The sequence below is a fragment of the Peromyscus eremicus genome, chromosome 12, assembly GCF_949786415.1.
Source record: "Peromyscus eremicus chromosome 12, PerEre_H2_v1, whole genome shotgun sequence".
Lineage (NCBI taxonomy): Eukaryota > Metazoa > Chordata > Mammalia > Rodentia > Cricetidae > Peromyscus > Peromyscus eremicus.
Genome location: NC_081428.1, coordinates 77,493,802 through 77,517,736, shown reverse-complemented (window position 1 = coordinate 77,517,736; position 23,935 = coordinate 77,493,802). Strand labels below are relative to the sequence as shown.

The window sequence follows — 23,935 nt, the reverse complement described above, 5'->3', positions numbered from 1 at the left end:
CACACAGCTGTCACTCCAAGAAGAAAAGCACCCAGTGGCTCCCAGTAGCCCGTCGAGACCTGGCTGAACAAGGGGCACTGGGACAGTTTGTTACTCATGCTTTCTATTTTCTTTTTGGTTGTTTTTTTTTTTTTTTTTTTTTTTTTTTGATGAATTGACATCTTGTTGATCCTGGTGAGACCAGCACTCCCAGAGCTGCTGAACTTTTGGTGACACAAACCCAAGCTCTGTTAGTATTACCTTCCACAGGCACACCAGCCAGTCTGGAGCCCAGGCCCGCAAGGCTGCCTTGTTCACCTACAGGGCCTACGTTCTCCTGGCACTGGCTAGCTGGGGGCTGTACCAAAGCTCAGACTAGCAGGGGTAATTCAGAGTACCTAAAACTGAGCTTGCTGGGACTCAGATTCCTGGGAAGCCAGGCTTGCCTCTCTGCCCTGTGACTTCTGCTCGCGGAGCTGTAAATGATCAATTCTTAGTACCTGTCTGCCATTCTACCGCCCTCAGTGGAAGGAACCAGCCTGGGTCTTAAGTCAGGTGGCCCTTCGCCGGGTTGGCAGACCGTGTCTGTGTTGTAGAGATCCAGCACGGTGGTCCAGGAGTGCTGTGGTTTGCAGGTCTCAAGTCTGTGTGTGCTACAACTTCATTTCCATCATGAGGTACTAAGAAGGTCGAAGCATCAGCTACAGCACTGGGGAAGATGACTTTGCTGGGGTGAGCACCGGGAGGTGACTGGGGCTGGATAAGGAATGGATAGGGCACAGGGTAGAGCTATCTCATCATAGTTAGGTCCTGGTGGCTTTGGGAGACCGAGGGAGACCAGAGATACATATATATCCATACACGTGCACATGCACATTTGTGTTCTCTCTCTCTCTCTCTCTCTCTCTCTCTATCTCTATCTCTATCTCTCTCTTTTTCCCCATTTCTTGCTCTGAGCTACCATGACATACTACTAGCAAGGCCATTATCAAGAAGGCCATGTACCTTGCACGTACAAAATCAACCCTCTTTATAAAGTGATCCAACCTCAATTATTTTGTTATGGTGATAAAAAACAAGACTGGTACAACAGGCAAGCTTTGTGCTGCCTCCATTCAAATGAAAACTGAGCCCCATACCTGAAGGGATGAATGACTTCCAGCTGTGCTTTGTGAGACCCTTCCTTCCTGAACCACCAGTCACTTTCATTTTTCTTCCTTTATGGAGACCAGAACTCTCTGATGCTAACAGCTACAGTTCTGCAAACAGCACTTTAGACTCAGTGCCCGTTCTCACCTCTCGCTTGGCTTTCCAGAGAAACATCTCATCAGTGCGCCGGAAGGCTTCTTTGAGGGCCGCTGCCGGGTCTGTGCGCAGCTCTGGCTGGTGGGAAGCATTGGCGTGCACGTGGACCGAGGCATACCTTGCAGCATCCACTCCTCCATGACCATCAAACACAGCAAAGTAGGCGCGGTCCACAGAGTCCTGGTGGGAACACGGTGGGAGTCAGGCCCGAGGCAGCTGCTCTCATCGGGGAGGGTGTTCTCCAGGCAGTAGCTAGGGTAGCACTATGGTTGCAGAGTTGTCCACACTTCGTTATGTTGGAAACCTCATCCCCACGGTATGTAAGGGAGATCTCTGGGAGATAACTGGGATCAATCCACCGAGGGATGAATAGACTATCAAGGAGTTTTTCTCCTTGGGAAACTTGTTCTGTCTTGCTATGTGATAGCCTTCACTGCTTTGGTGTTCTGCAGAGTTTCCCATCAGCATGAAGGCCCTCTTCAGATGCAGCCCATGACATAAAGCCTCTCAGTCTCCAGAGCAGAAATACATTTTTCATAAATGACCTAGCCTCAGGCAACAAAACACACCCAAGACAAGTAGGGTCTGGAAGAACTGGCATGGCCTTTACCATCAGACAAGTCAAACTGCTCAAGTACTACAAACAGCGAGGCTTAGGAAAGGTCAGCCCTCAGAGCCTCAGGCTCAACAGCTCTTCCAGGCTATTGCAGACATAACCCAAGGTAAGATGCATCAGGAGGCATTCACTGTTAGAGACACAGCAATTCAAGTCTGAACCTAGCACCTGGCCTCTTTATATAAACACAGCCAACTGCTGGCTTTGGTTAGTCTTTGGCTGTGGAAAGGAATGTGCCTGGAAGCTTGGTGCTGTGAACTAGCTTCTCAGGCTCCACAGGGTGGTACTTGAGAGCTGCCTCGCACTCAGCGCAGGACAGCAACTTCTCAGTATTCCCCAGCTCAGCTTTGGCCGGCAGCTCTCTCAGCACTCATGGCTCCTCACCTTCTGCATCAGCCCCACCCTCATGCTATACTGCCCGTGTCTGGGCTCTGCTGGGGCAACACTCACAGACAAGCCGAAGAGGTGGTTGAAAGTAGGAAGGGACACATGTCGATCCTCCATCTTGCGCCGTGTGTTCCGGATGGCATGGATAGAAACCAGCCACTGCCGCTGAGGGGCCTGGGCAGTCAAGGACACCTGCTTCTGCCACTGGCTACATACTTCCCAAAGGCAGTTAAAGAAGCTCCGTGCCAGGCCTTTGGCATCAAACACTGAAGGGCATGATGGAGAAATTGTTAACCAAAAAGCAAAACCATACAACTGGGGCTTAGCTACTCTCCCGTACTCCTTTCCTGCCGTGTTCCCTGGGTTTAAATAGCCCCACTTGCCAGGCGGTGGTGGCGCACGCCTTTAGTCCCAGCACTCGGGAGGCAGAGGCAGGCGGATCTCTGTGAGTTCGAGGCCAGCCTGGGCTACCAAGTGAGTTCCAGGAAAGGCGCAAAGCTACACAGAGAAACCCTGTCTCGAAAAACCAAAAAATAAAAAAAAAAATAAAAAAAAAAATAAAAAAAAAAATAGCACCACTCAAGCCTACAAGGGCCCCACCTCACCAACCAGGGTAAGCTTAGCACACTAACCTATAAACTAGGCAAGAAAGTCTGTTGCTGCTGACAAAAAAATGTCTGGGGGGCTGCCCATTAACTAGAAATACTTTAGGTCCAATGACAGAGGCATAAGTGAATTCTGCCTTTTCTGATGAAAAATTGAGCTACTGTTAAAAAGATTTCTGCTGGGCGGTGGTGGCGCACACCTTTAATCCCAGCACTTGGGAGGCAGAGCCAGGCGGATCTCTGTGAGTTTGAGGCCAGCCTGGTCTACAGAGTGAGTTCCAGGACAGGCACCAAAACTACACAGAGAAACCCTGTCTCTAAAAAAACCAAAAAAAAAAAAAAAAAAAAAAAAAAAAAAAAAAACCAAAAAGAAAAAAAAAGAAATAAGAAGAAAAACGATTTCCACACCTCAACACACAACTATCCTCTAGGCCAGCAACTGTGCTCTTGGCATGAACCCCAGAAAATGAGGGCTGTTCCCACGAGAACAGTGCATGGATCACACTAGCTTCATCTGTGACAGCCCAAACCTGTCATCTGTCCAGATTCCCTCCAACCTACAAATGACTCGGCAGCTAGACCCTGGGGGAGGGTTCAGCAGCAGAACGCAGGGAAGCGCTGACAGGTGGCCCAGACAGGTCAGTCCCCGGAGAACCACACCAAATGGAAGATGCCATTCCCCAGATGTCAGGCTTTTTTGAAATGACATCACTGAAATGGAGAAAAGCAGTCACTGCAGGAGTTAGGGCTGGGTATACAGCAGGAGAGGTGAATCCGGGCGGCCTGTAGAAGGATCTCTGTGATACGGAAACTGTCATGTGTCTGACCATGTTCAGATCCTGTGTGTGACAAACTATTACAGTTTTGTATGCTATTACCAGGAGGAAACTGAGTCAAGTGCATTTGGGATAGCTCTGCATTTTTTTTCCATAATTATCTGCATGTGTACCTATGATTATTTCAAAACGAAGTTCATTTAAAGGATGGGACAGAACAGAACAATTCCCCACCCCAACCCAAGCCCCACACCAAGCAAGCAAGCAAAAACCCAGTTAGGGCTGGGGTGGACCCTGGTGACGGAGCCTCTGCTTAGCCCACCCGCTTGAGTTAGGTCTGCAGAACCACACACAAGAAAAACTACATGGCAGCACAGACAGACACTACAAAGTTTACGAGAATGTGAAACTACTTATGATACGATTTTAAATTGAGAACGACAGAAAATGACATATATAGTTATTCACAAGTACACGGAAAAAAAAAATCACTTTGTTCCAGGAAAAAATGGGCAGAAATGCTCTCTGTATAACCAAGGCACAGGCAGTAGGACCCCAGGAGCTACATTTGTGGGCTCCCCGACTCCCCATATGTACATGGCTTAATACTTTTCCAGTTCCCCATTACAAGTGCTTGCCCCATGTGGCCTTTCCCTCTGCTCCTCAGCCAGTGGGGCTCAAGCCACTCTTGAGTGCTGGACCTGGTAATGTGCTGTGCAGAGCTGAATTCAGATTTAAAAGGAAAAAAGTCCCACAAAGCCTAGCTTCTAGGGAGAGACCACCAAGGATCAAGTTCAAAGGAGACTCCAGGGGCTAAGCTTTCAGGCCTCACTTCATCTCAATGCATAAAGCCCTCTTGCCTGTCTGGGTGCATACGTGAGTCAGAGCCATCGTCTAAGGGGGCAGTTCAAGGTCAGGTAACTGAAAACCACAGAGTTCAAACATCAAAGGCCACACCAGAGGGACATGAATTGGCAGAAGTGTGGCTATGAAGAAGGAAGGCATGGAAGGAAGCCAGAGGGAGCCACAGAAGAAAAGCCACGAGCAAGGAGAAGGATAAATCCAACCAGAGTCCTCTATCAAGGTGGGGGCAGGAAATGTACAGCCTGCTGTAAGGTCACGTCCAGGACAGTGCACCACTCAAGCATTCACAAACAGCTGTGGGAGTGGCAGGCTCAGGAGCTGGAGGACTGACTATATTAGGCCCAACCTAGGGACCACAGCTCTAAATGTGACCCAGTGCAACCTCCTGATGAACTTGTGTGCCCCTAATCCAGCCAGTCTCTAACCACATCACTTCCTAGGTCTTTCATTCTCTCAGGGTCTCCAGGCCCGGGCTGCCTCCTTTTCAGTCTCAGGCTACACTGCTATTTCCAGCAATAGGTTTAGACTTGAATTTTGTTCAAGCAAAGAAAGGGCAATTAAAACTGAGGAGGCAAGCCCCGCAGGAACGCCCAGCCTCAGGCTCTTGGAGCCCTACCCTGACTTCTGGCCAAGGGCTACAGCCCTGACTTCAGGAACTGCCTGGGAGGTCTGTCTTCACAACCATCACAGGGAGCTGCTGGCAGGTAGGCAGAGATGCTGTGGTCACATGTCTGCCTGTGGACAGTCTCACAGAACATGCCGATACAGCTGGGCAGGAGCAACTTGGAAACTACAGGCTTGCCACAGGCCCTCAAATCCACAAGCCTAGGCCTGCATGGCAGCTCTGGGACAGACAGGGAGGGAGGGCAGGGCAGACTCCTCCCGTCTCCACAGGCCCTGGTGAAGGCCTGGCTTGTCAGCTGTAATTCTCCTTCCTACCAGCAGGTGATGCTGTTTCCCGTCTGGAGAGGGAAGGTGGGGGTGCTTCCTTTGTGGGGCCCAGGGGCAGCTACCACCAGGCTGGAAGCCCGCTGGCTTTATAGAGAACAATGGCCCTTGTCATTGTGGATAGCTGTCTCCCAGGCAAGGGGCAAGGCCACGCTGGGATGAAGGCTGGCAGGGAGTTGTGGAGGGGCCAGGAAAAGGGTGGGGAGGGTGGCTGGTAGGCATAATTCTAGAGGCTGTATCTCTTTTTCTTTTTCTCCTATTGTGTTCTGTGTCTTTCCTTCTACACATGCCCTGATGCCCAGCTTAAAGCACACAGAAGCAGCAGCGAAGGAGAACAGCCCCAGCCTGTGTGGCGCACTCCTGCAGCGGCCTCTTCCTTCCTGCCAAGTCCGACCTTACAACAACCAACGCCTTGCCAAAAGACTAGGAAAGACAGCCCTGCAGATAAGGGCCCTGAAGCCTCTGGGCACTCACTCCCAGCTCCTGGGTCCCTCTGGTTGTGGTGGACCACTGTAGGGCCCAACCCACGGACGGCTGCTGCTCCAGCAGCAGACATGTAAGCCTCTACCTTTGCCACCTCATGGTGATGGGGCCACGGAGTGCTGACATCCAATGGTCCCAACTAAGGTAAGTCAAGGCAGGGGACCTAGACAACAGCTGCTCCCCTCCATGGGCAGACATGCCACACTGCTGAGGGCCTCATGCCAGCTGAGGGGGAGCAAACACAGGGGAGGTTGCCTGTGTGCTGTGAGCCAACACCTTGGGTTCACGTGTAAAGCAGGACGAGCGTCATTCATTTCCAAGGGCTCTGAGGCATAACAGAGAGAAGATAAGGCAGTGCCTGGTCACGACCGGATGCCTCACTGGCTGGCTCTGACCTGGGTGCTGGCCAGTCCCCACTGCAGGTTTCCTACTCCATGTCATGTTTCCTTTGTACTCTGACCTTGCTGTCAAGGGCACTGACCTTCAGTGTCAACCTGACTCTGTCACTTGCTAAACAGTCTCAGAGCCATATGAGAGGAACTCACAGGTCACAGGGGCTTTCTCTTCCTCCTCTTCCTCTTCCTCCTCCTCCTCTTGTTCAGGCAACTTCTTGAATTCAGAAAGGTCTGTTTGTAGCAGCTGGGAAATCGCCTTGTGGGTCACCGCTGCAGCCAATGGTGGGGGAGCATTCCTGGGGAGAAGACAAGAGAGGAGGCTGGAGTAGCTCCCAGCTGAGGGGCAGGCCTGCATCCTCCACCTCCAGACGGACTTATGCCTCCACCCTTCCTGTGGTGTCATTACCGGTGACCTCTGCCTCCAAGGACCTGGAATGGATGTCCACACAACACCAGGGCACACCATTTGCTAGGATCTGCTGGAAGAGGTATCCTTGAGGCATGTGAACCTCGGTGACCAGGGATCTGCCCTGGTTCTCAAGCTGGAGACCCTGGGACCAGGGCATGTTACGAGCTAAACCGTATTCCCTAACTCATATGCTGAAGGCTGAACACTTATTGCCTCAGATGGGATCGTTCTTACAAGTAGGCTCAATGAGGAGAGCACTAGTAAAGACGAGACTATGGTAGAGTGGGATGGGTCCCTGCTTTAGTATGACTGGCTTCTGCTGTGAAGAGGGGTAAATACAATACAGACACACCCATGAGGAGAAAGCCACACAGCTGTAGGACAGGGGTGTGGGGATTCTGGACCTACACTCCAGGGAATGCCCATGATTATCTGCAGACCACCAGGAGGGCTCAGCCAGGCTGACACTTGCACCTCCATTTGGCCTCCATCCTGTGAGACAAGTGTGAGACTATGGTGTCTGGTCTGTGTGCTTTAGCGGGCAGCCCCAGGAGACTGCTACTGGAGAGTGGGGCCCAGGTGATGCCTTCTGACAGATGACCCATGCTGCCTATGCTCGGTACAGCTCAGGGTCTCTGGGCTGCTGGGGGTGGGTCAGGCTACAGACACAGGGAACTCTGGTCTGTTCTGAGGAGAGACATGACAGTGTCCGACTGAGTTCTTAGATCTCTCTGAGCCCATGGAGGATGGGCTGAACGATGAATGCTGTTGACAACAGCCTAGAGAGGTTAAGGCCTAAGGGCTGGGCAGGGGGCCTTGGTGACAGAAAGAGACAGAGGAGAACGGTGCTGGGAGCTACCAAGAGTGGGTCAGAGGAAAGAACAGAGAATCCAAGTACCTGATGTGAGCAGCTGGGTGGAGGGCTTGGGGGAGCCCCACCAAGAGCCCAGCTGGGACAGGGAGCCAGGTTCTGTTTCCACAGGTTCTGCAGAGTTCAGGAGCCCTGAGGAGCTGTGGGAACATGGTTTGGCAGGAGCTAGAGCCCAGGAGGAATGAAGGCTGGGAGGCCCTGCTCCAGGAAGAGTTGGTGGAGAGGGAGTTGGGAAATAAGTGTCCTCCTTGGGACCACAGAAGAGCATAGGACAGTGCCCAGGAACATCACCTCATGCTGGCGGCAGTCCGGGAGAGGAAATGTCAGTTTCCTGTTGGGGCCTTGGGCAGGCAGCAGTGCAAAATGGGACAAGGGACCAAAGAGGAGAGGCGCCTGGTGAAGAGAAGCCTGCTGTAGCCAGGGCAGTGAAGACAGTAGGCTGAGGATGCACCTCTCCATGGCTGCTCTGCCCTCCACAGGGCTCTGAGCCTTGGGGATCCTGTTTAAAACAGAAGCCCCGAGTCTCTGACAAAGCGGTCAGTCTTCCTGGGGCCTCAAAAGCTTCTAGGATGCACCTCGACCCTACAACCTGCCTCCATGTCTAGTGGGGGATTCCCGAAGCTAGACTATGTGCTCTAGCCCAGTGTGCCTATTCCAAAGGGCATCTGGCTGAGTCTTCACGGCCGACAGTCTGGCTTTTAAAACTTCTTTAATTTAAAAAAAAAATTGAGATAGGGTTTCATTTTGTAGCTCAGGCTGGCCTTGAAATAGCCATATAGCCCAGGCTGGCCTCAAAGTGGTGATCTTCATTGCTTCAGCTGGGATTATAGTTGTGAACCATTATGCCTGGCTTTTGTGTGTGTAAGTGTGTGTGCATGTTCCTGCAGAGGCTAGAAAAAGCAGATGTCTTACTCTGTCACTCTATTGGATTCCCTTGGGACAGGGTCTCTCACTGAACCTAAAAGCCACTGAGCTCCTGGGCTCTGCCTGTCTCTATCCCCTAATACTGGGATTACAGGTACATGCAAACACGTCCAGCTTTTATGTGGTCACTGGGGATCTGAACGTAGGTTTTCATGCTTGTACAACACTCTTACCCACTGAACCATCCATCTCCCTAGCCCCTTTATTGCCCTTTAAAACAAACAAACAAAACAAACAAACAAACAAACAAACAACAACAACAAAACCAACCACAGTATCTCACATAGTCCAGGCTGGCCTCAAGCTTGCTATGTAACCAAGGCTGACCTTGAACTCCTAATTCCCCTACCTCTGCCTCTTCAGATGGAGTGCTAGGGTTACAGTAATGCACCAACCATGGCAGGCTGACATTTCAGCTCTGATGAGAACAACGACCTTCTAAGAGCCTTGCTGATGAGTCATATCCTAAGGGTACTGGCCATCTAGTGATGGCCTTTAGTTTTAGAGAACTGAGCACTGAACCTGGAGACTCCTGCAGGCTAGGCAAAAGTCGGCCACAGCTTTCTTTTTACTTTTTGAATCAAGATCTCACCCAGGCCCTTCAACTGTGCCCTGTATTCTAGGCAGGCCTGAGCGTCAATCCTCCTGCACTGACCTCGAGTAGCAGACATTACTGGACAGCACTGCCAGGCTCTGCTGTACAGTGAGCTGAATTCTTCAAAACAGAGAGTGACTCGGGAGAGGCCTGTGGCCGAGCCTTTGAGGAAACAACTGGCTGCAATGGGGTGCAGCCCGGCGGGACGCACCTGCCTCACTCGCTCGCTGAGACCCTGAGTCACATCCCCACCCCTCTCTCGCCACACTTCCCACCCCAAATAGAGAAGAGCACATCTGGGAGGAAGCCAAGACACGAGAACAAGGTCCCCGTTTGAGGCACTTCCTGCCAGGCACTGGGCTTTCCTGTAGAGGCAGGGAGAAGGTACCCGCTCATCTGGCACTGGTGAGGTCATGCTGAAGCTTCCTGCTTGCTCACTGCCTGCTGCATTGGTTGGGGGCAGGGAGGCAGCTTCCAGCCATGGAGACATAGACAATGCCTGGCCTCTGGCCACCAGCACTTCCTTCCCACTCCAGGGACCCACCCATGGATGTTCTGGTGGCCCTCAGCCCTGTCACCTGATTCTGGTCCTGGGAGTGGAGCTCTTCAACTAGGCTAGAGGATACTGTGCCTAGGAAATGGCTACCTCAAGGGTTACAAAGAGCTACAACATGACAGGGATGAAAACCACATCCAGATAATCACAGTGTAAGTTTTATACTGCTCAGGGACCTAGAGATGTGACAATGAAATCACAATAAACGGAGAAGAAAGGAAAAAGAGTGTGCAAAGCCCAGAGGTCAGAGATATGACTTCTGGATGGTCTCAGAGGAACACCATTTAAAATCCGAAGAAAGAGACAATGGTTCACTATATTTTATACCCACAACTCTAAATTGGCTGTGGGGACATGAGCAAGGCAAGAGGGCACAAAGTAACTGTGTGTGTGCACATGGGTAAATGTGAATGCCTGGGAACTGCTGCATATAACCAACGCAGGTTACATACGAGGCTCACCCGGCAGGTGATGGTGACACACACCCATGTCCACACATAAGAGAGAAGGTTAGAAAAGAACAAAACAAACCCTTTGGAGGCTGGAACAGAGACTATAGCTGTATACTATTTTTTTTTTTTTTTTTTTTTTTTGTGAGACAAGGTTTCTCTGTGTAACAGCTCTGGCTGTCCTGGAACTCGCTCTGTAGACCAGGCTGGCCTCGAACTCACAGAGATCTGCCTGTCTCTACCTCCCTTAGTGCTGGGATTAAAGGTGTGCACCACCACCAGCCCATTGCACTAAATTTTTATGGCACACTTATGGTTTGTTTATTGATGCATACACAGGGCCTCAGCAGGTCCCTGGGGCTCTGTGCCACCCCATCCTTCTTCTTTTTTTTTTTTTTTTTTGGTTTTTTCGAGACAGGGTTTCTCTGTGTAGCTTTGCGCCTTTCCTGGATCTCGCTCTGTAGACCAGGCTGGCCTCGAACTCACAGAGATCCGCCTGGCTCTGCCTCCCAAGTGCTGGGATTAAAGGCGTGCACCACCACCGCCCGGCCATCCTTCTTTTTTTAACTAAAAATAATTTTTTTTTTTTTTACTTTGAAAACTTTTAGAAACTTTACTGTTAAACTTGCATGCAAATAAAAACATCCCACATCAAAACTAACTTGACTCAATGAACAGTTAAAATAGGCATTCAAAATGGAAGCTATGGAGCAACACACTAAATATTATACTTTCAGTATCAACTATATTTTGTGTGCTTACCCATTACTAAAACAAACAACAACAAAAATCCATGACAGAATTAGAACTGGAAGGACAATTCGCTCTTTATCTTCTTTCATAATTAGTGACCATGACCATATTCAGCCCTTCCTTATCCCCCAATGATTAGCATTTCTTGTTCTTTTTCTTTCATGTTTACTATAGCCACATGTACATTTGTTTACATATATGTATATATTATTGGCTAGATCCCACATAGGAGAGAAAACATGCATTTTTTTTTTCTTCCTGATCTTGTGTGGCTTCACTTGATATTATGCATTCTGAGTTCATCAGAAAATAAACTTTTTAATACAGTATTTTGATCATGGTTTTCCCTTCCCAATCTCCTCCCTATCCATCCAACTCCACGGTCTTCTCTCTCTTTAGAAAGCCAACAGGCAAATAAAAATCTAATAAACAAAATAATAACACCACCACCATCCAAAGAAAAAGCACAACACACACACACACACACACAAACCATTAAAAAACACAAAATCAGAAACCATAATATACAAGCAAAAGGCCAGTAAGATAAAAAATGCCCAAACACACACACACACAAATCTACAAAAAATGCCATTGTGCTGACTTATCTACAGCTGGGCATGGCCACTCGTCTGCTTTGTAACCCAGTGAGATTCCACTGGAGAAAACTCATTTTTCCTTTCCAAATGGTTGTCAATTGGAGACAGCTTCTTGTTAGGGATGGGAGGGAGCCCATGTCCACTTCTCCTCTCAGCGCTGGGACCCCATCTGGCTTGAGCCCGTGCAGGCCTGTGCATGCTGCCACAGTCTCTGGGAGTTCCTATGTGCATCATGTCCTGCTGTGTCTGGAAGACACTGCTTCCACGGTGTCACCCATCCCCCCTCCCCGGCTCCTACTACCATCTTTTGCCCATCATCGACCACTTGTGTGTACCTCAGACGAGTCCTGATCTGGGGCTCTGTACTCCAGGCTCACCCCCTTTCAGGTGGACAGAACTCCTCTCAGCCCATCCCTGAGCGGGCACTCCGGGCACTCCGCTGTCGCCAGCAGCCATCATCGCCTTATGCACTCCCCGCTTCCCATTTCACTGCTGTAAAGCAACACCAGCTCCTTCCATCCAGGTCTCCCCAGGAAAGTCCTTCCTTGGCACCACCTACACCTGGGAACCTGTGCACAGCTCAGACACCCCGTCTAAGTCCCTGGGTGTCAGGGCCATGTGTCCTGGCCATCCCAGCAGGTATCCCCCATCAGCTTTCTCCCTCCCATTCCAGTCCTTCTGGGCTTGGATTCCTCTCTGGACTCCTGAGCCCTGCAGGCAGCAAGGGCCTTTGTCATCTACACAGCCGATCCAGCGGCTGCTCTCTCCTAACTGCTTCACCCCTGCAGCAGTGTGGCTGTGCTGCTCCGTCCTTCTCTCACTTCCTGTACTCAAGCCTTCTGACCATGAAACGGCCAGTTCCTTCCCACCCCGAGAATGAGTCAATTTATACCATCTGTATCTAAGATACTTTCTCCGAATTAACCAGCAACACCATATTCATATAACGTGATCACAGAGCAGTGCTTCTGAGACTGTGGGGTCCAGGGTGGACACGGCTCTGAAGCAGACTGCCTGTGCACTGTCTACTGTGCTAGGGTCCTAGCAACTCCTCCTGGGTGAGTAGAGATGGAGTTGATGGGCACCAAGGGGGCAAGGAAAGTGCATCCTCAGGGGACACTGAGGAGACAACAGACTGAGGCTGAACATTGCTCTTTGCTCTAGCTTCGGGATATCTGCAGAAGAGTCAAATGAGTTATTCTGAGAGCAAGAATTGTGGGCTTGTTCCCATGGTGAATGAATGGCCAGGTTTGTATGGATGCTGTATGGCCTGAAAGTCCTCTTGCCTCTGCAATAACCTGCACCCATCTGAGCAGAGGGGGCAGAGATCAGAGATGGCATCTGTCCTTTACTGTCTTTCATGGCACAAGTAATTCCAGAATGGATAAATGAAGGGGAAGGTCCACAAGGCCCAGCACAGGTCTTCTGAAAAAGGGGGTCTGAGTTCAGCCCAGGAGACAGTCCTGCAGCCTCACAGAACCTCTTCTCTTCCTTCCCTGTCTGCAGAGTGGCTGGACCAGGCACTTCTCGGTGCCTGCACATCTTTTATCTGTGAGATGGACAGGGCTAGCTGCCTCTTGGATCATCAGGGCTTCGAGAGTCATGTGGCCCTGCCTTGCCCAGCCATAAAGCCAGTCTCCTAGCCCTCTTACCTCTGCCTTAAAAACTGGCAGAAACAGGACCTACCTTTGAGCACTTAGACTGGTTCAATTATGTACCCCTCAACAAGGACATGATCCAGAGTGTGACCTGATCTAGAATTACAGTTTGTATAAATGCAGTTACAGTAAAGCGGGGTCATTTCGTGGAAGGGCGGCCTCTAATCTACTATCCAATATGACTAGTATCCTTCAAGGAAGGAGGCCAAAAAGAAAACTCGGGGAGCTAGTTCAGTCGGCAAAGTGCTTCCTTCGCAAGCATGAAGCCATGCGATTAGATCCCCAAAAGCCATGTGAAAATCGGAGTGTACGTGTGTACACCTGCAATCCCAGTGATGGGAGCAGAGAGACATGGGCATCCCTAGAGATTTGAGGGCCACCTAGCCTGGCCTGCACGGTGAAGGTCTAGGCCAGTGAGGGACTGTTTCAAAGATTGTCCTCTGCTCTCCACATGTACGCTGTACACACCCACACAAAATGAAGTTTAAAAAAGTGAGGTCACACAGACAGGGAGAACGCCATGTGATAATAAAGGCAATTTACCAGAGAGGTGAGTCTAAAAGCCAAGGAGCACTAAGCTGTGGCCACCAGAGAGTCCAAGACAGCACAGCCTTGTTCGATTTTGGATCTCTGGCCCTTAGACCTATCAAAGACAAACTTCTGTTCTCACTGCCTGGACTGTAACACTTGCGTGCTGCAGCCCCACGACACCTACACCCTCATCTCAAAGTTGCACTTTCTGTTACTTCAATACTTTTAACAATGAGTTGAACACATTAAATGGAAAAATGTTTGGTCTGGAGAGATGGCTCGGTGGTTAAGAGCACTTGCTGTTCTTGTAAAGGGTTCTGTTCCCAGTACCTACACTGGTGCTCACAGGCATCTGTCGGCAGGCATGTGGTGCACATCCATATATACAGGCAAAACACTCATGCACATAAAATAAAATCAGTAAAAGAAAAACAACACCAACTGCAGAAGTAAGAAATAGGTAACTTTAAATAGGTGCACTATTCTGAGTAACTTAGTCATGTGCTTGTCTTACGGGGACAGTAACTTGTCTGTCCAGTGCACCTATCCATCAGTCATTTAGCATTTGTCTTAGTACCAGTGTTCAAAAGGCCCTTATTCTGCTTAGCAATAGCTGCAGAGCACAGGAGCAGTGAGGCTGCACTCTGACAGTGAAGAGAACCATAAAGAATGGTTTCCACGTATCTTTAAATAAGATAGTGGATGCTCTTGACCTAATCCCCAGACATGCTGAGCCTGCTGAGATCCATGCTGAAGGAGTCTCCTGCCTGCAAAACTGAGACACAGAAGCAGGAGGAAAAGGCCCGAGTAACCACTCACTCTGCACTTTCAGGCTCTCCTGGAATGCACCCCTACAGAGAAGGGGAGACCATGCCACTCTCACAAGTCTCAGGTAGGTCAAGGTCAGCACCTGACAGACAATGCTGCACCCTGCTCCTTTCCATCAGGCTTCTCCCTTCTGAGGCGGCCCAGGCCTACCTGCTGCCCAGGAAGCCCATTGCCAGCTCAGCCAGCTCAGCCTCCACCTCTTCCTGGCTCAGTACTGTCCCTGGGACCTTCCATGGCAAAGGGCTCTCTGGGCTCAGTGGGGCTGGGAAGTCTTGGAGGAGGGTGTCCAGGAAGCCTGGGATCTCACTGTCACAGGCCATCTGGCTGCTGTTGTGTAGGGCTCCAGAGGCCATGCCCAGGGCATCCCGGGGACTTGCAGTTATGTTGGGGTGAGATGGTCTCCAGTCAGTCTTCACTCTGGGGAGAGATGTCAGAGTTAGAATACCACAGGGTGACAGTTTCTGTATGATGTGGAGGACCCTGCTTTGTCTCTTTCACCAGCAAGCAAGGTGAGGCAGGTACTTCAACAAGCTCTGGGCCTCATGGTTCAGGGAACACAGCTAATGGAGTGGTAATCCCGTTTAGTATCCTGACATGGGTTCAAGCGGAGAAGCATGCATGCCCAGAGACTAGCCTTAGAAGACAGTATCAGGAGCAGGCCATGAAGCCATCTCAAAGAAGTGACAGTGGAAATGCATGTTGCCTGCAGAGTGGCGGGTATGGTCAGAGGCAAGCAGGAGAGGGACACCGGGACTGGGTCATCAAAATAGGTAAAGGGTTTAACTGGATCTCAGGATGCCAGTAGCCAGCAGGGCCCAGGGAAGAAGTGATGCCAGCATGTCCATAATTGACCAGCTGGTAGAAAGGGACATAAACAGAAGCACCAACACACAGGGGCTGTCAGTGCAGAGTTACTTGGGAGCTAGAGCAAATTAGGAACAAGATGGGCCCCTCCCCAGGTACCTCTGGGGCTGCCTGCCAGGGATGAGGGGCTTCTGGGACATGGTCAGGTCTGTTCACTGCTCTCTAGCAGGAAATGTGAGTCAAGGGCTTTGAACACCCCAGCTGGGCACATGGGTTCCAGCCCCTTCCCACATCCTTAAGGACACTGAGGGCTCTGTAGCTGCCAGGCCCCGGGTGTGACCCCCAAGCTCTGCAAAGCCAGGCTAAATCCCCAGTTTACCAGGATCTGGAGAAGGTGGTCCCCTGCCCAGGGTCTCAGGATAAGGATAGGCCTTGGAGGAATCCCTGCCTGAGCCTCAAGCTGTCACTGCCCACACCAGCCCTTTCACACTTGAGGTACACAAAATGCCCAAGACTCTTCAAGTCCATAGCTGTACCCTGCCCTCTTCCCTGGGGTGGGATTTAGCTCTCATGTGGCTCAGAGCCACCTCCAGCATGGCCAACCATGTACTCAGTGTCCAAGTCTTGCAGGGCACTGTCACCCCTTTAGATGGCCGATGACACAAACAGAGTCCTATCTTCGTTTACGATCATCCAGCCTCAAATAATACTTGAGTGTCTCTTGCTTATGTCTTGCTTTTTGTTCCTTTGTGGTGCTGGGAACTGAGCCCAAGGGCTGGTGTACGCAAGGCAAGCCCACTACTATGGAGCCACACATCAACCCCCTCTGCCTTTCTTTCATGATCCCTGTGATGCGCGTTGGTCCCTCCCTCCCCTGGCTCTCCTTGGTGCTGGAGCAAAGTCCTACTTCCCATCACACCCCGGCAGATAACCTCCCTGCCAGCATCTGCTCACACAGGCCCCTCTCTGCAGTCACGGCTTTTTGTCAGGTACACCGCAGGCCTAGTGCGACTGTCCACTCACTTTAGCCCTCCAAGGATGTGGCACCTTTGGGGGCTCTACTTAATATTCTGGCTTAGGAACTTTCATTAGGAAACAACTCAGTGTGTTGCCATCAGAGGAAACAAATGGCAATCTTTACGGTGATAAAATGGATGTGAGACTCTGAGCACCCCAAGTTCTAGGCAGAACCTAGAGAGCAGCTTCACAGTCCATCTCCCTTTGAAGGCCTTTCAGATTCTAACCACTAAATGGATCAGGTAGAAAGACAGGCGAGACTCCTAGAACCATCAGTCTTGGAACGATCACAGATGGTGTCTCCACACTTCGCTGGGAGGGAGGGTTGAGGTATGACACAGGGATGAGGAAAGTCCGAAGACCTAAAGGGAACTCAAAGGGACAGCAAAGGCTGTCCTCACTTACAACAGTTTCTAGTACAAAAAGACTAGAAAACACAAAGAGGGGATGGAGATGCATCTCAGCGTAGACTGCTTGCCTGACACGCACAAGGCCCTGGGTTCAGTCCCCAGCACCACACCTGTGACCCTGCACTTGAGAGGTAGGGCCACGAGGATCAGAAGTTCAAGACCATCCTGGGCTCCATGCAGAGTCACAGGCCAACTGGGACACTAAACAAAACACAAAAGGAGAAGTAGATGTGGGAATGGTCCCAATATCATGTTAATCAAAATAGTATTTAGGGTACAAAAGCAAAGGTGTGGTGTGAAAGCTAATATTGTCAACTTAACAGGATCTAGAACTACTGAAGAGACAAGTCCTGTCTGTTTGCGATTCCCTAAGTGAGAAGGTCAACTACAATTGTGGGTGGTACCATTCTATCAGCTGGGGTCCTATACTAAATAAATGAAGCACACTAGCGGAGCCCAGCATCCATCTCTTATTCCCTCACTGTGGACACAATGTGACCAGCTCCCTCTTCAAGATTATGTTGCCATCATGGACTGTATTCCTTGAAAACCCCTCATTCCTTAAGTCCCTTTATAAAGTATTCTTTTGCAACAAGAAAAGTACAAGTGATAAAAAAACAAAACACAACACCTCTTTCTTTTTTCAGAGGCTGGAATCAAGAGCGAATCTGTTTTTAAAAAGATACACAAAGAAGCTACATGCTGGTGGTGGCACATGCCTGCAAGCCCAGCATTCAGGAGGCAGAGGCAAAAGAGTTGCCACAAGTTTGAGGCCATTCTGTCTACACAGCAATGTCCAAGGGAGGCCAGGCTAGAAACCCTGTGTCAAAAACCAAACAGCCTCCAACACTGGAAGAGGCAGGGTCCTGCACCCGGTCTACAGCAGCCAGCTTGAGCTCATCCACCAGCAGAGTAGGACTAAGTAGAACAGTTCAGTTTAAGGGAATGAGAGATGACTCGCAAGCAGAGGGACTTGGAGATCACGCAGCAGAAGCAGACAAAGGCAAATGACCAGGAGGCCCCCACGGGGCTCGGTTCACCTTCCTGTCCTGTGTGTGTGGAGCCAGTCCCACCATGCTCCCTTTCCTCCTGTAGTGCTCACAGGTTCCAGCACATTCCCTTGGTCTTGACTCTGCAGTGGGTCCTTTCTGTGTTTCCTTTCCTTCAGGTAGCCTCGCTCCCTCTTAGAGGTGAGGGGTTACCCTTTCCCAGTGTTTTTATTCCTATGGGGCATACCCCGAAGTATTAAAAGTAGCTTTGTAAAAAACAAACAAAAATATACATACAGTACTTTTTGTTGAAGGTTATATATAAATTACTAGAGTTAAAATTCACTGTCTACACTCACATTTATTTACAAGTTAATAAAATGTAGCCTGGGTTACAAAGAGCAAGCAGGTAAAAAGATAGAGTGTAAACAGAGCGAAGAAGGAAGGATTAGGACAGGAATGAGACAGATCCAGGATAACCAAAGGTAAGACGGAGAAGAATCAAGTGGGCCCTGAGCTGGGGTTGGAGACGGACAGCAGAGGCAGTAGGGCGTTTGTACATAGGCGGAGCATGGAGACAAAGGGATGGCATCAATTTCTCAGAGGACCAGGCCAAACGTCATACAGCACCCCACTCACCAACTGCTCTAGTCTCTTAGTATGCAGGGACAGAAGTGTGAAGACTGCAAAGCTGTTCTCAAGCAGTGACAAGCATTTGGATTATTCCATGCAATTCTACAGGACCTAAAGGTACCAAAGTTCTCCAGCAGTGTGAAATGGGCTACCACAAAGCTATGACTAGGGTCAAAGTGAAAGGACAACATGCTCAGACCCAGAGCACACAGAAAGCCCCAACTAGCAACACCTGCCCACAGCATCACCCTACCTGCCACTACTGCTGCTAGATGTCTCAGAAGGCCTCTTTCTAAGCTTTGCCCCCAGACTGTTCCTGCATCTGGGGCCCTTCCCCACAGTGTACCCTCTTTCCTTGGCATCTGGGCTCACCCTCTTTGTACTGCAGCACTCTGGACCCAAGTCTTTAACGTACCTGGCTACACACCTGCTCTCACTGCCCTGTGCTGTCTGCTCCAGGCTCGGGACCTGTTTGTCATAGGCCCCAAAGCGATCTGCACCGTGTATGCTGAGTGGGGCTTGGGTGGCAAGGCACACAGCGTGGCACCATGCGTATGTTCTTGTGCAAAGCTCTGCCTGCATCTGCTGGCTTACTCTCAAGGCCCATCCTGACTGTCCACTTGCACTAGAAAGGCAGTATACCCAGAGAAATCCTGCCTGCTGTGGCCGTTTCTGCATTGTGTTGCTTGGGCCACGGTGAAGAACCAGGCCACAGCTTTCCTTCCCTGGAGTCTAGCTGAGGCAAAGAGTGAGAGCAATACCCTTCCTTGCTTGCCCTCCTTCTGACAAAACCCTAAATCTGATGCATGTCTTTCCAAGTTATATGAAACAACCAAGCTCTGGAAGCCCCAGACCCGAAGAGAGAGGTTCAGACAGTAGCAGGAAGGATTGGCGAGGGGCATGGCACCACTGGGGTACTGGAGGGGAGAGCAGTAGCTGGCTGGTAGTGGGCAGCTAGACAAAGGAGTCAGGGGAGAACGGAGTGGGGCAGAACACAAGTGCTGGGCCTGGTGTGGGGCTGTTTGGCTTTAATGGTCTCACAGCAGCAAAGGGCTCAGGATGAGAGGGACATGTGCATGAATGTGTGTACGTCACCAAGGGAGGGCCTGTGGGGAGGGTCAGGGGGAAACCAAGTTCCAGACGCCCATGGCTGCATGGCCTTGACTGGTTGGCCAAATGTGACACTTGGCTGGTTCCTCCTGGTTCTGGGACTGGTGCTTCTCTTATACATATGAGGTGGCAGCTGCTCCTAAGATCCTGAATTTGTGACCTCCCTGACTCAACTCTTCAGTATTGGGATCATAGGTGTTATATCCCTAGCCTCAGGACTCATTTCTCTATTTGTAACTGACTGCTAAGAATAGTTTGGTGTAAATCCTTCTAGATCTTAACTAATCTTTTACTTCACACATGGAAGAGATTTTATTTATATTTAAAAATGATTATAAAAAGTGTGATAAATACACATTAAATAAATCATCACTTTATGGTGGTTCACGCTTAGAATCCCAGCACTTGGGAAACTGAAGCAGCAGAACTGCCACCAGTTTGGTGCCAGCCTGGGCTTCTGAGTGAAACCTCAAAAAAGAAAATCCAGCCATGTGGTGGTGTCGCATGCCTTTAATCCCAGCACTTGGGTGGCAGAGGCAGGTGGATCTATGTGAGTTCAGGGCCAGCCTGGTCTACAGAGTGAATTCCAGGACAGCCAGGGCTACACAGAGAAATCTTGTCTAGAAAAACCAAACCAACACCCCCCCCCCCAAAAAAAAAGAACCAACCAACCAACCAAAGGGCGGAGGGGTGGTGGGGTGCTGTTTGGGAGTGTAGCTCAGTTGGTAGATACTTGCCTTGAAGACATGAGGTCCTGGTGAACACCTGCAATTCCAGTACTTGGGGGATGGAGGCAGGAAGAGCACAAGTTCAAGGTCATTCTTAGCTACCTTATGACTCGGAGGCCAGCCTGGGCTACATGAGACCCAGTTTGAAAAAAACCAACAAAACGAAACAACACACACACAAAAAACACTTAAGAATTTTTTTTTCTCTATTGGTGCTAGAGACTCAACCCAGGGCCTGTGCAAGCTTCGGATGCTCTCTACCCAGCCATGTCCACTCCCTACTTGAACCATCATTAACGGCCACTCTGTGGCGACAAGCACAGCCATATTATTATGCAGCCAGTTTTCTTTTCTTTTCTTTTTTTTTTTTTTTTTTCGAGACAGGGTTTCTCTGTGTAGCTTTGCACCTTTCCTGGAACTCACTTGGTAGCCCAGGCTGGCCTCGAACTCACAGAGATCCGCCTGGCTCTGCCTCCCGAGTGCTGGGACTAAAGGCGTGCGCCACCACCGCCCGGCTGCCAGTTTTCTTTTTAAAGGCTTAGTATTCTTTCAGTGGATCCCAAGCTCCATGAGGTCAGGGTCCCTGGCCCTTTGTGCTAAGGGAGCATTTTCATTTCCTGCTTCATAGCTCCAGGCCTCAGGCTACTGATCTCACTCTTAGTGGCCATTTCCACCCCAGTTTGTTGTGGAGAAAAAGTGAAATCTGACAATGGGAGGGATATGAGCATACAGACCACGAGGTAGAGATGGGCTCAGTTCCTCTGGTGAGAACGTTCACACAACTTGTCCCAGGGTATACTGTGAAGACATCTGTTACTCAAGGGGCCTGGAAGTAGAAGGCCTTGGTGGAGGAGACCACCGCCTTCCGCTGGGCCTCCCTAGATGTTAGTCTCTGTGCAGAAATTCCTACAGCCTGGTGCCTTTCCTCCTCATTACACAGACAGCTTAGGGGCTGGCCTGAGACCACACAGCTGTAACGGTGGAGCCCCAGGCTCTCATGACTGAGGCTCAACCGCAATCTAGTTAAACAGCTTCAGACCGAGTCTCCAAGCCAGGCGTTAACTAAAACACCAGCTTTAAACACACGCAGGGGCGCGCCAGGGCGCCAGACATTCAGGTTGACAATGTGGGGGCCTTACTAGTAGCGGGCCTTCACTAGTAGGGCTGAGGGAGGGCCGTGGGCCTGGCCCACATGCTTGGGGTGGGAATGGGAGATCCTTGAAAACCGGGGACTGTCACCCCGTGGTACTCCCGTTTGCCTCACAGCTCAGCCCCCTCCAGGACCTCGGTTCAGTCACACCCCATGGGGTCAAGAGATTCCCAGTTCTGTGTCCTTAGCTCCCATGCTTTGCCTCAGTCCCGCAGGGTCCCGGTTGCTTGCCCCGCTCTTATGCTCACGGGTAACCCCACGTCCCTTGAGTTCGGCCCCCGAAACCCGTCTTGGCCTTAGTGCTTTCTCGCCTCTCCATTTCCTCCTCCTCCGTCTCTTTTCGCCCTCATGCACCTCATGCCCCCACCTGACCGCCACCCTAGCCGGAGTCTTCCACCCGCGTCCTTCATCCCTAGCACCCCGCGGGCCTCACCTGCCAGGCTGCCGCAGTGCTCCCCACGAGCTGCTCTGGGCCGGCCACGCCTACTTCCCGTCCTGGGGCGCCGCAGGCTCCGCGCAAGCGCAGTCAGGGCCTCGGGTGGGCCTCCGCTGCCCCCTGGCGGCCTCTTGGCCCTCTTGTTTTTGGGAGGAGACGTTGCCCGTTCACCAGTGAGCTGCTTCACTTCTCCAAGCAGAAGTGAGTAGGCAGAAAGCAGTCCTTGCTTCCCAAAGCTCAGAAATTAAACAACTCGTGTGATCAGCTGCAGGGCAGGGATGTGGCTACATACTGCGTAGGACTGGCCACTCATCAGAGACAAGAGGCGCATTCCTCTGGGTCACGTTCGCTTGTTTCATTTTTAAATAAGAGGGTCATGGGAATGCTTTCTTGGAAAGAAAACATTCATCTGATAGCAATGGACGTGTATGATGCCCGTGTGCGGTGTGGAAGCACCCTCCAAGTTTCACTGTGGTCCTGCCCCTAGGAACAGGCTCCATGTGGTCAGGGTCCCTGATGCCTGACCCTTTGTGCTCAGCAGGGCTGCCTGGCCACAGAGTGAGATAAGCAGCCCGAGGCCTGGGGCTATCAGACAGGAAATGAAAACAGCCCCTTACTACATTGGGTAGTAAGGCAGTCTTAAAGACAAGTTTGGCGGTTAGGCAGTGGTGGCGCACACCTTTAGTCCCACCACTTGGGAGGCAGAGGCAGGTAGAACTCTGTGAGTTCAAGACCAGCTTTGTCTACAGAGTGAGATCCAGGACAGCCGGGGCTACAGAGAGAAACCCTGTCTTTTTTAAAAAAAAAAAAAAAAAAAAAAAGGCTTCAGGTGACATCACAAAAGAAATCCTGCAAATTAATCTGTTTTAATCTGTTGTGGGAGACTTATGGATTTATAACAGTTTGTTTCATTTTGTTTGCTCCTCAGAACTGTGCTGACAAGTACATGCCATCAAGACCACACTGACTTAGGGAACTAAGGTCTCAGGGAATTCTCACTGATTGGAAGGTTTCAGGGAAGCCATGAGCCTGGAGAACCAAAAGATGGCTGGTGTGGGTACCGGGGAGCGTGCGTGCGTGCGTGCGTGCGTGCGTGCGTGTGTGTGTGTGTGTGTGTGTGTGTGTTTGCATGGTGGGAGAATGTCTGCTATGCAAGAAGCAATTCTGGTTCATTCAATCTGAGCCAGGTTTGAGGCCAGTTATAACTGGGTGAGGTAAAGTGATTCGAGTTGAGGGTGACGGCTCAGAGACGAAGCAAAGGCAGGCACTGGGAACTTACCCTCCCTTGTTAGGCTCCAGGCCAAGGACATACCCGTGTGTTCCTTTTGTCCTGAAGTTGCTGTCCACACAGTTAATGTCTTGCCTGTAGTCCATTATACCAAAGCTTTTAACTTTCATTCTTGTCAAAGGGATCTCAGTGTTAGCTCTACCAACCAGCTTAGCTCAAACCTGGGCTTCTCCAGCAAGGAACACCCAAGCTGTAGGGTAGAGCCAGGAGGTCCCAGATCTCCCATCCATGTCCTCTCTCCCAGCCCCCTAAAGCCTTTTCCAGAAGCTTGCCTGAGCACTCTGTAGGTGGATACACACAACCTCCCAATCACACCAGCCCATATCACCCTTGTCAGAGACCAGATACATCACCCTTGGGCTTTAAAAATCTCAGTGATGGGTTACTGGCTCCCTCTTGGGTACTGATTGTTCTCATAGGGATAGGGAGGAATGATACATAGCTACAGGTCCATGGAACCTTCTACAGCACTGGGAGGGTGCTGCACCTGATGAAACAGACTTCCTCATGTCAACGTGCACTGCAATCGCAAGGTAACAGAAATGGAATCTGCAGGGCCTGGGGGACAAACCACTGGCCCTGCCACCATGAACCACAAGCAAAGACAAGGAGGGCTAGCCTGGGATCTTGCTGCCTCAAACAACACAGGCTGCCCTGTAGCTTTGACCTCATCAGCTTCCAAAGCAGAAGAAGTGATGCCAGGAACACAGCTGCTCCAAAGACAGTTCAGGCTTAGAACACGCCCCACCTCTTGTCCTAATCATTCCCAGTTGACATATTAGCAAGGATAATGAGGCTGGACACCACTGATGATGAAAGGTGAGGGGGCCAGGGGTTCA

At 50.6% G+C, this 23,935-nt stretch overlaps 1 protein-coding gene across 1 annotated transcript in view; it reads right to left on the bottom strand.

The window, feature by feature from the left end:
• Positions 1 to 21,899, bottom strand: part of Ppm1f (protein phosphatase, Mg2+/Mn2+ dependent 1F) — a 30,514-nt gene extending 8,615 nt beyond the window's left edge. The window contains exons 1-5 of the mRNA XM_059277467.1: positions 21,806 to 21,899; positions 14,682 to 14,948; positions 6,509 to 6,654; positions 2,351 to 2,553; positions 1,276 to 1,464 (exon numbers count right to left, since the gene is read on the bottom strand). Of these exons, the coding sequence (XP_059133450.1) occupies positions 1,276 to 1,464; positions 2,351 to 2,553; positions 6,509 to 6,654; positions 14,682 to 14,884 (741 nt within the window). The 5' untranslated portion in view covers positions 14,885 to 14,948; positions 21,806 to 21,899. The remainder of the gene's footprint in view (positions 1 to 1,275; positions 1,465 to 2,350; positions 2,554 to 6,508; positions 6,655 to 14,681; positions 14,949 to 21,805) is intronic.
• Between the last annotated feature and the right edge of the window lie 2,036 nt (positions 21,900 to 23,935).